An 11,761-nucleotide genomic window follows, 5' to 3' on the forward strand; every position below is an offset into this window, starting at 1 on the left:
TATCGATATCTACTGCATAAATATGACGTAAAGCAGAGGAATTGTACTGCCCCACCCCAGGACTGCAGTACCACCACAAAACCAGATGAGGGCGCTGTAAAGTAACTTTTTATACCTGCAATACCCACCCACCCAGTCCTCTGCAGTGGCAGTACACCTTTAAGTCATCCACATGCCTCTGCCCCAATGCCTGGAAAGCCATAGCAGCTTTACTCAGAGAAGGAAAATACAGCCTGGTCCTCAAGTCTGGTCTCAAGGACTGCTCATTTCTCTCTCTCTCTCTCTCTCTCTCTCTCTCTCTCTCTCTCTCTCTCTCTCTCTCTCTCTCTCCTCTCTCTCCTCTCTCTCCTCTCTCTCTCTTTCTCCCTCTCTCTGAAACCACTTCCTAGCTCGTCATTTGGAAGACAATTTTTCAAAATGAATAACATTATAAAAACTATAGTTAAACAGGGGCATGTTATACTATGAGCAGATAGATCTCAGGCAGAAAAGCGAAGTAGCTAACAGTGTCTGTCAGAGACAACTTTGACCATCCCTGAATCAGCATCAACACCCTCCTCACAACAGGTGCCATGGTGTAGTGGACAGGCCGAGCACTGAGGGAAGCTCTGACAGTATGAGTGAATGGCATAGTCAGGAATGCCTTTGCGCATGCAGACCCGGACACCGAAACAAAGCAACACCTGCCGGCTGCCGCAACAAGCTCTCTGAACAATGGCTGGAGTCTATCTATCGATACTGCAGCAGTCCTGAGACCCCACCCTGGCTAAATGCAGCGTGTGTGTGTGTGTGTGTGTGTGTGTGTGTGTGTGTGTGTGTGAGTGAGACAGTGTGTGTGTGTGTGTGTGTGTGTGTGTGTGTGTGTGTGTGCGTAAGTGGCCTGTGTACACAGAGGGGACTGGAGTATGCTGCTGACTCTGCTATCTGGCACCATGCGGTCAGACAGGAAAAAGAGATGGAGAGGGAGAGAGAAAGAGAGTGAATCAGATAGAAAGATAGAAAGAGACAGTGAGACTACAGTCTGTGTGTGTGTGTGTGTGTGTGTGTGTGTGTGTGTGATGGGGGATCGTTTTTAATGGGGGGAGAGAAGAGAGAGATCTCGGATGACAACGCCCTAAAACTCTTTGCATCAATAAAAATGAATTTCTGCTGCCAACTCTGCTGGGGTGGGTGAGTGTGTGTGTGTGTGTGTGCGTGTGCGTGCGTGTGCATGTGTGTGTGTGTGTGTGTGTTGGGGGATAAGCTGTGAATTGGGGGTAAGCCAATGTAATGACTTGTCCTGCACATAATGTGCTCTGTTGGCTGGCTGTTGTTACACTGTAAACAACTCCAAAATCAAAATGTACAAACAGCACTGTGGCATAAAGCACAGTAAAGAACACACACTTTCCGCCAATGACCATACACTTCCTCACATGCCCAGGGTTTTTCTATGCCAGAACAGGCACAGCATGGTACACACAGGTCATGAGTGGTCAACTCTGATTTCAAGTCCCAGACAAGCACAGTGAATCAGATTGTTTCGTGTTGAGGACAAGCTAGGTACAGCTAGAGATACAACAATGATGTCACACTGTATGATCTCATAGTGTTTACACCCTACAGCTTTGCGGAGCTTTGCATACAAGCTTTCCTAAGTCTTAGCCATCAAGTTTAAATTAGGACATGAGTAGGCATTTTACAGTTATGATTGGGCATAAAAAGCCGGTGAACACCTCGATGGCAGCTCAAGAAGCGCTGCACCCATGATGCTGTGGTTCTCACCTGCGATGCGGATGACAGCCCGGTCGGCAGGGTCCAGCACGTCACCAGACGCGGACTTGGAGCGCTTGACACGCTGGTGCTTGGCCAGGTTCCATGGCAGCGTGTCGCCGGGACTCGGGGAGCTGCTGAGGCTCTCGCTGTGACTCTCCTCCGACGCCGATCGCTCCAGCGTCCTCCTCCTGGGCGGTTCCATCACGTCCTGCAGAGAGGAGGGTCAGAGGTTAGAGGCCAATCTAGCCTGACGAGCCAGACCCACATCAAGATGTAGGGTCTGGGGACTCACCATTCGCAGTGCTCGGGATAATCGGTTGTCTTTCAAATTCCATCTGCACGCAATAGGATAGCGCTACAACTCATGAGTCCCATGCATTTTCCCACCAGCGGAGCTAGTTGGCTAGTTCAAACTTTTGCCAACTTAAAAAAAGCTTAACTTGTGTCACGCTGTTTACCAACAGCAATATCCATCTTCTTTGTTTTCAAGTAGCAGGGAATTCACGCCAAACTGTTGCAACTCTGCCATCAATCATTACAGTATGTTAAGCCCGCCTACCGACTCTATACACAATGTGATTGGCCTTATCGACGTTTAATTTTTTCAGCTTGCAAGCCAATGGAGAGTTGCTAGACTACCCTGGCAGCAAATTACATTTGCTAGAGTGCGTCTAGATTTCTAGGCTAAGGCCAATCCAGAGATGTGTTTAAATTCAAAAACATTTGTGAATTCAAATTTGTGAACGTTTGCAAATAGTTTTTTACTTGCAAAATGTTGCAAACAGTCTAAGGAGGTAGTTCTCTGTGTGCATTTACATGGACGGTGGATGAAGGGTTGCTAAAAATTGGACTACAGACAGTATTTGGAATGTTTACACACACACGTGTTCATTTTAACAGTTCAAAAAATAATGTTCACCCCTGTTCGAAGAATTTAAATACAAGTCAGGGTTACTATACCAGAGACTTTCTAATGAAGAGACACAGAGACTCAAAGAATCTCCCATAGAAATGTATGGGGTTAGTTCATAAAGCAAACATGGCAGTCATCTACACATATTCGGCCACTTCTGCGGCCAAAAGTTGACATGTGAATACATCGTGCCAATCATGTGGTATGTTGTGAATACATTATGCCAATCATGTGTTGTGATCTCGCAGCTGGAGCGAGGTTGGTGTCGTGATTCATGAAGCCTTGCGCACATGCATTTCTGCCGAAATAGATGCCCGATAAGTGCCCAAAAAGCGTTACAATATGGCGCCGAGTGGAGGGACTTACCTAAAAGGACTTATGCTAAAACATCAAATTCAAGGACATTTCAAGGACTTTTCATGCAGGCCCAATTCCTTCAAACTAAATGACCAAACACAACAAAGTTTGTGAGATAGATCAAGGTTGATATAGTTACTTTTACAACACAGAGAATTTTTATAATGAGAACCTAAGACAGAAGCTCACAGACAACTATCGAAGAGAAGGTGGATTTCCTATTGACAGGTCTCAAATACCAAAGTCTGCATGATTATAGCATGTCTATTACCATGATTATAGCATGTCTCTACATTGTCAACATAATGTCCATGGCAGTGAGACTCCTGCTTCTGCCCAGCCCTGGTCTGCATAGCTAAATACATCCAACATAACCCATCAGAGATTATAACTGCACTGCACTGACGTCAATCAGGTGTGCTCACAGCGAGGACAGAGAGAGCATATGCATGGTGCACGAGGATATGGGAACACTGTTCCAGCCACTGCTGCATTTTATGCACACTGTTTGTATTGTTTACATCTTACTTGTATGTTGTCAGAAATAGTGCACATTGACTGTATATTGCATATTGCCTATATTGTAAATTGTCCATACGTTGTTTTTGCTTTACATCTATATATTGTCTTTAAACCAATTCCTTGTGCGTACCAACTCCACTTAGCCTCATAAATCTGATTCTGATTCATATGGAGAGGCTGAAGGTAAATGCTAGAGAGGAGAAGGGCTCTCCCTGAGAACACTGGAGAACTGGTTCAGCTGCATTCTTAAGGATGGCCTTTCTCAGCGCATATCAGACCCACACACACAGCCCACACCTCGACAGCACAGGCTGTTATAACACAGTGAGGCACAGGGCGCAGCTCACTCAGCATAATCAGGCCCTTTAGCTGAGTGGCAAAACACCAAGATTAACGATCGGAGGATCACGATGAGTGCCCGCACAATGCCATGCTTGCAGTTTTATTTTTCAAGAATATTTATGGTTTGTTCTGATGATCACAGATCTTAGTCAGGCATCCGTGCCTTTTCGGCTTGTTCTTATGCACCTGTACACAAAAGAGTGCCTCTCTGTACAGCTCTAGCATTAACAACTAGCATGATGTGCATTAATTAGACCAAAAATAAACTATATACTGGGCTGTTTTCTCATTTATTTTAAATAATAAACTAAAATTTCTAAAATAATAATAGTTAGAAATAACAGTGGCAACTTTTCTCATGAGAATTCATAAAATATCTCCACCCACAAAGCTGCTCTACATACAGAAAATTAAGTCAACCTTGATTCAGTTAAGGGTTTTGAAAACTAAAATTATCTCAGGTAAATAAACAGACACAGACATAAAACCTCCTTAAAAGGAGGTTATAGCCAAGGTCAGGTAGGCTCCATCCATCTTAGCCACATAAGCAGGGCATGTTGTATGCTGCATGTGTTCATGAAATGGGACCAAATGAGAGCAGGCAGGCAGGCAGCAAAGCCTCCTGGGTAATCAGACATTCAGCAGCCTGAACTGTTTTCAGCACAGTCACTGAGCAACCATGAGATCAACATGCCGGGTATGGAGGGACGGGTATTTTGATTTTTGTGTGTGCTCATGAAGCTTCTGTTGGCAGCGTCCTAATGTTGCCTGTGATTAGTATGAATAGAGGGCTCTGATCCAGGAAGAGGCATGCCATACACCGATCAATACAATCAATACTTTTACGATTGAGAGCAAGCGATTACACAAGAGTCAGGTCTGTAGCTGCTAACTAAAAAAGGAAAACTTACAGCCACAGCTTCCCACTGAGATGCGTGAAAAATGGATGTATTTCAGTATCTGAACTCTGTGGAAGTAACCAACTGTGCACAAAAAGTATCCATACCTCTTTTTCCATGCTATATGTATTTCTTAAATGTAGCCATGTACAAAATGCTCTTTCCTACACCACACTGCGAGTGTGAAATAAGCTTCTATCTTCAAAAATGTTGTTCAACTACAGCACCATCCACATTCATTGGCGCCTCTGGTAAAAAATAGTAAAAAGAGGTATTAAAAAATCCTTCATCTTAGTTTCACAATGAAAACAAGGAGGGGGAATCAAACCTTGAAAGGAAGCAAATTGATTCTGAGAAAAACAGAATTCCTTATTAAAATATCTATATTTCAAAGAAAAACACAGGCTACCAACAGAGATATGAAACCATCACATCTATACGCCAGGTGAGGTTACAATAGCATGACCTCACACAGAAATAGAACATCCCAGTGGAGAATGTGCCAGCATTACATGGTCAGCAGTGGACATAGCAGTGACAAAAGGATCCAAGCACAAAGCATTACTGGCACTATAATGTCCACAACATGATTGACAATATCAGCATCATGATCACAGCATCAGAACATAACACGCTTTTTCATATGGATATTGATAAATAAATCAATAGCTAAATGCACACTAAATCTTAAACATGGAGGATCAAGGCTCCTCACAGCACAGAGGACAGAGAAGATGTTCCTAGCCTGAGGCTACAAATACTGAGGAGATAGCAGTTCAGATTCAGCAGTGTGGCTGAGGTATGAGTGTGGCGGCTTATAAGTTCTATACGCTGAGCTGAATAAAGGAGGTGAGACATTCATTCAACCTGGATACTACCAATTCTGTGACTCAAACAGGATTTGGGGGAGTCTATCGCTGAACCAAATCATGCGCACACACTACCATCACTTAAGTCCTTCCAGGAAGTACAATGCCTGGGGAAGGAGAGTGTGTGAGTGAGTTACAAAGCAACTTCAGACAGTGGACCACAGCATTTCTGTCAAGTTGGTGGTTGGGGGGTGGTAACTGAATGGATGGCACAGGTCACATGACACAGACTTTCATAATTCACTGTTTTTACATTATATACAGACTGAACAGTGATTTGATTTAATGATAAATATTTATTTGGCTTCAGGTTAAGATGCCTGACTGAAGCAGTTGAAAGGCTTAAAATAGAAGCAGATGAATCACTTAAGCACATTCAGTCATATCCTTTTAAGGCACATTTTAAGGTACATGGCAGCACCTTAGTCTGCTCTGCAGAGACCTCAGAAATAGCCTATACAGTACAATGCATGCATGCATGCTTACATCAGATCACACGCCGCTCTCAATAGCCTGTATAGGCTAGACACTGAGGAAAAACTTTAGATAATATATTTGCCCAGTGTTAAATGTGTTCGAGACGAGTCATTCTCTTACAAAGTTGAAATCACTCATCATTCAATTTCAACCAACCACCACCACCAAAATTCAGCAATTCATAAGAAACTCGCATTTTAAAACACTGAGCAAGTTTCAACTAAATCAGACATTACAGCAATGTGTCAGTTACCTGATGAGCCTTTCTACAACAAGAGAATTATGAAAGGCTAAAGTTGACATCAAACTACTGGCATAGCCTGCGGCGCCAAAGAGTAGATAGACTATGAAACCGGCGAAATTATAACATGGTGACCGTGGATTATGATAAGCATGTCTAAAGCGCATGAAATCCAATCAGTCCTTCAGTGCACAAAATTGACTTCGTGATATGCAGCTAGTTCTGCACAGGAATCTTGACCGGTAGTAGCAATTTCGTCATCACATGTCTCTGACGATGCGGCAAAATAGCGGCGCACCTTGTAGCCTGCTCCTAAGCAAACACACGAGGCGGTTTTTAAAAAATAGACTACTCACATGCAAAGGACCGTGACAACAATCCACACCAGCTGTTTAGCCCACCACCGTTCTGTCAGCGTGCCATGAATTATGGCACCTGCTCTGCTTTCCAACGCTCTCCGATACGGGTGAGGGAACGGATACGAACTTGACCGGCGCGGCCCCCTCCTCAGAAAAAAAAGGTTTGCTCGAACGTGGGAGTGAGCGCGATTGAGTGAGAGAGCTGCTTTGCGGTCCGTGTACCGGATTCTGCACGCTCATCTGAATGGTGGCTACGACGGCCCATCAGGTCCGCCTATGGTTAAATCAAACGTCTGCAGGAAATCACTTACCAACAAGGAAATCCAATGAAAGCGACCACTTATTTACGACTCACAGGATGGGATTTTTCTGTTTTAATCAAACAGCATTTGACCGTCAGAAGCGCTCACGATTAAAAGTAAGGCCTGCTAGAGTAGCCTAACCCTCACGTAGAATTGTTCAAAACATGCACACAATGTCTGGAGGCTAGCTCACTCAGTGCGATGCTAACTCAGTGAGAACTTGTCAATCTATAGATTGTGGAGTTGATTACTGTTATCTCAGTACAATAAGTTACACTGTCCTACTAACAGGCAATCACTTGACAATGAGAGACTGTAACTGCACTGCCAGTATCGTGCACTCAATAGAGCAGGTCACACATCCACTGTCCACAATTGTTAGGAAGCCCAGTAGGGTCATTGTCATTACAGAGGAGGTCTATTTGCATAACCTTCTCCTTTTGTGGCCTACAATAAGAGCTTATAAAACAGCTTAATAAAAATGTCAGTAAGACATGAGCAAACAAACAAATGCTATACCAATTCTAAACCGAACCAAATGATGTGATCTGAATTAAGAGACGTACTTCAAAACAGCAAACTATTGCGCTGACAGAAAAAAAATCCTACAAGAAGCATAGAGAGGTAAAGAGAGGCACTCATTCTTATCTGCATGTTATGTAGGCCTACTGGGATTTAGAGTCAAAGACAGTGCCATCATTGCACAGTGCACGTCTTGTCTTCCCACACTGTGGAGAGAGTCCATCCACCAATGTGCACACAGCCTGTCTGAGAATTTCTGTTGATCACACAACCTACGGTGAGTGTGTGGATGCTGAACATAAAGAATGCATCATAAAGAATGTTGGAAGGGCCGGCAGAGTGCATCATCTGCATGCATCATCACAGTGCTGCTAACATCATCAACACACCAAAAATACAAAAGAATGCATGCAGGAGAGAGAGAAGATGCAGTGCAGTTCAGTGCAGAGCTGACCGGGCGGTTCAAATGCATTATCCCACTCACAGTTTGGACACTGGAGTATTCTTATTTTGGAAAATAAGATGTATAAAACGGGTGATATGGTTCAGGTTTAAAATGACTTGCACCATATATCAACCATGAAGAATTTGCACCATCTAACTACTACCAATAGAAAGTCTACGTATCTATAGTGATATAGTTACGTAGCCTTAGTTACACCATTGCAACCCACGCTGTCACCTGTGATGTGCCGTCTGATGCTGCGGCCTCCGCGGCTATGACCACCCTGAGCGAGCGTTTGCCTCTCTTTCTTAGTGCCGAACGAGGCTGAGCTGGAACATTCGGCGTCGGTGGTGGTGAAGTCTCCTCTTCCTCCTTCTGACGAGCAGGTGTCACACTTTTCCCCTTCATCCTCCTCTTACGCTGTTAGATCAATTTGAGAGAGAGAGAGACACTCACAGACTCCACAATCACTTCCTCAAACCCACAGAAAGTGCATTTACAGAGACGCAGATGAAACCCTACCCTGGTGCTGAATCTGAATCACTTTCCAAGCATCTGTGTTATTTTGGTATAATTGAGAGTGATGAATTGCTGGCAGAACCTGTGTATGTGGGGGTTTTCATTTTTGGCACTTTCTTCTCAAAACTTGACAAAAGGAGGCCTGATTAGGCCGTGCTGGATCATAATTGGTGTTGTCATGTGAACAAACAAGGGATTGTTTTCTCTTTCATCCTTGACACAGTTACGGTTTTCAAGAGCTACAGAGACAGAGGGGTTTTCAATATGGCTCCCGCATGTTAGATATTAAAAGTGACACTGGCTAATGTGAACTAGCTATAGTTATACCCAGCATAATTATCCCAAGATCAGTTTTCATTTGTGGGTTTGCCAGGGCCAGGCTAAATCCTCACACATCTAAATAAGGCAAACGGGGCTTTTGCAGTGCCTCATATTTACCTGATGCCATATGTAAGAACATTTCTTGGGTCATACTAGTTCACAAGATTATGCCCAGGAAAACTAAAAGGCACAACAGTTGTTCAAATATGCATGTTTTCTTTTTATTATGCATTTTCATAAATATTTGTATATATATTTCACAGATTTACATACTGTATGTGTGTGACATAAACTTGTTATTTAATGTATGTGAATGTCAATAGTTTTAATTGAGAGCTACATCCATTGCATTTCTCATAAGGTTTATGCACACTGATAATGCCCTCTACAGGCAAGTGGAAGTATTATACCTAAAACAAGCACTACAGTACCCTGTCTGCTTTACCTACTTGTATTCTCATGCCTTAGGCCTGCTTTTTACCGAATGCATTGCGGGGGCATGACAGCTGCAGAAAATCTTCATTTTTATTTTGGCACTCATGTTATCAGGTTTGAGCATTCACACTGCCTGTGTGAGATGCTCGACTCAAGCTTTTTATACACATGCAACAACACATAAAGTATAAACAAATGGGCCTAAGACATATTCACCAAACAAGAGAGCCAACCTTTAAACACATTGCAGAAATTGTCATGCCTCTTACCTGGCTTTGAAGCTTTACCTTTGGCTGTGGTGCAAGAGCTGGAAAGGGAAGATGTACAAGAGTGTTTGGATTAAATAAAAAATATTGCAGCATTTCATATTACATCACACAGAACTTTAAAGAGTTCCCTTTGTCAGTTAAAGAGCTTGTTTTTCTGAGGGGAGATTTCGTCTAGGCCTAGAGAAAAGCACTGAGTAAAAAGGAAAATAATGAAAGCTGCATATAAAAAAAATATTATATTATTATTACTATCTGCAATTATTACCTATATCATATGTAATTTATATAGCTCTGTCGTATACTGCTGAGCCATTGCACCACTGTCAGTTACGTCTGAAGTGAGTATCTCATTAACATCTGACACCACAGTGACATATCCAGGATGCAGAATGTACAGGAAGTCCTTCTTTACCTCACACTAGGTAGTAAAATATAACATAAAAATCATGAAATGTTAATAATAGAATCTCTCCCAAAGGGACTCTTATGCACCCTTATGTAAGAGACATTTGAACATAATAGAAGGTTAGTATATATTGAGACACTATGTGGACACACAAAACCACAGAAAACAGTTTTCCAGAGTGAACCAGTCATTTACGGAAATTGTGGAAACAAGTCTTGGAAACCTCTAAAAGACTCTTATGAAGTAGAAGATGAAGAAAAAAAAAACTTTCCACCACCAGTGTTTTTTTTTCAGCTTTTACACACTACTAGATTATATACTTGGAATGCAAGTGTCCTCTTGAGAGCCTTCTTTCTGTGCTTCTGTCTCCCATGCCTCACAAAGACTTTCAAGAGAGAAGTTCAGCAGCAGCAACACATGGAATGGATCTGATCAAGAAGTGGCCCAGATCTGAGCCATGCCAGAATAGGCCCAGATTAGTAGGGGCCAGATCCTTTCCAGGGGCTGCATCGGTATTGACCCCTCAGAAGCTTGGAGCAGTGTGGAGAGAATGGAGAGAATGATAAGAAAGAAAGAGGCAAAAGAGACAGAGGGACAGAGGGAGAGAGAGAGAGAGAGAGATAGATCTTGTTTGTGTCAGGAGTGTGCAGCCTACCTGCCAGGTACGTCTCCAGCTCGTGAGCAGAGCTGCTGTGGCCAGACCTGGAGCAGCAGAAGAACAGCAGCCAAACAAGCAGAGTGGTCAGTACCAGAACCCCGACCCACAGCAAGCGGGCCAGTGCCGGACACGCCAGGGCCCAGTCCGCCAGGGCATCCATGATAGCGAGGGAGCAGTCTCTCTGTGGCTGACTCACTCACTCACTCTTTCTTTCTTTCTTTTTCTTTCTCCCTCCCTCTCTCTCTTTCCCTTTCTTCAGGGGCCGTCTCAAAGTAGCTGCTGCAGCTCGACAGGGGGAGGTACGAGGGCATAGACCACAGAGGAAGAGACAGATGGGTCCCAGCTGTGTGACTGTGAGTGCATGCAAGTGTGTGTATGGATGTGTGTGAGTGAACCCCTTGGTATATACTTCAGCACTGACTAGGCTAACCGTTTTGTGTGTGTGTGCATAGGGAGTGTACGCGAGGGTGTGTGTGCATACGTGTGGGTGGGTGTGGGTGGGTGTGTGTGTCCCTCAGTCTAAGTCAGTTCAGACTGCCCTTTTGAGTGAGTGCGTATTTCACATTGCTGAAGGGTGTGGTGTGGAGAGAAGAGCACAAGCAACCCTGCATGGAAAACAAACTGGCCCCTCCCACGTCTCTCTCACACACACACTCACACACACACTAAGCAGGAGGAGCCGTCAGGTGATAGCGGGGCGAGCAGACAGACATTCTCCAGGGCTGTTTTCCAGGCATTCTCCCTTACCTGTGCAACCCACTGATCTATATCTTTATAGATCAGTGGTGCAACCCCAGTGACCTGCTGCAGATGTACACCTGATGAGTAGGTGGAGGTATGTAGACACTATTTATTACACCCTGACTGCTGCACTTACTGCCTGCCTGCTTGTCATTCCTTTACTTTTCTTTTTCTCCTTCACTCTGTCTTGCTTGAGGCCATATTTGCATGCTCCTCCCCGCTACCACCCAAAACACACACACACACACACAGTAACAAAGAGTCCCTCCAGGCAGGACCTAATGTTCTGTGTGGTTCTCGTGGGGATGCTGTCAGGCGTTTTTCAGATTTCAGGTCTGCTGAGCCTTCACAGACATTATGGCAGGTTGTCAGGAAGGCAGCAAAGCCTGCTGGGATATGAATATCTCAA

General features: G+C 43.9%; 1 protein-coding gene and 1 long non-coding RNA gene across 3 annotated transcripts in view; one reads left to right on the forward strand and one right to left on the reverse strand.

The window, feature by feature from the left end:
- Positions 1-3,146, forward strand: part of LOC121695496 — a 15,452-nt gene extending 12,306 nt beyond the window's left edge. Inside the window, exon 3 of the long non-coding RNA XR_006026096.1 lies at positions 3,133-3,146. This is a non-coding gene — a long non-coding RNA (uncharacterized LOC121695496). The remainder of the gene's footprint in view (positions 1-3,132) is intronic.
- pleca (plectin a) overlaps positions 1-10,797 on the reverse strand; it is a 148,948-nt gene extending 138,151 nt beyond the window's left edge. The window contains exons 1-4 of one of the 2 annotated variants that reach the window (XM_042076226.1): positions 10,609-10,797; positions 9,548-9,585; positions 8,241-8,423; positions 1,765-1,963 (exon numbers count right to left, since the gene is read on the reverse strand). In XM_042076226.1, coding sequence (XP_041932160.1) covers positions 1,765-1,963; positions 8,241-8,423; positions 9,548-9,585; positions 10,609-10,771 — 583 coding nt within the window. In that variant the 5' untranslated portion in view covers positions 10,772-10,797. Of the gene's footprint in view, positions 1-1,764; positions 1,964-6,731; positions 6,878-8,240; positions 8,424-9,547; positions 9,586-10,608 lie in introns of those variants that run through there. The other variant, XM_042076227.1, reaches the window with a different exon arrangement.
- Positions 10,798-11,761: the final 964 nt, after the last annotated feature.

The sequence above is a fragment of the Alosa sapidissima genome, chromosome 21, assembly GCF_018492685.1.
Source record: "Alosa sapidissima isolate fAloSap1 chromosome 21, fAloSap1.pri, whole genome shotgun sequence".
Taxonomy (NCBI): domain Eukaryota; kingdom Metazoa; phylum Chordata; class Actinopteri; order Clupeiformes; family Clupeidae; genus Alosa; species Alosa sapidissima.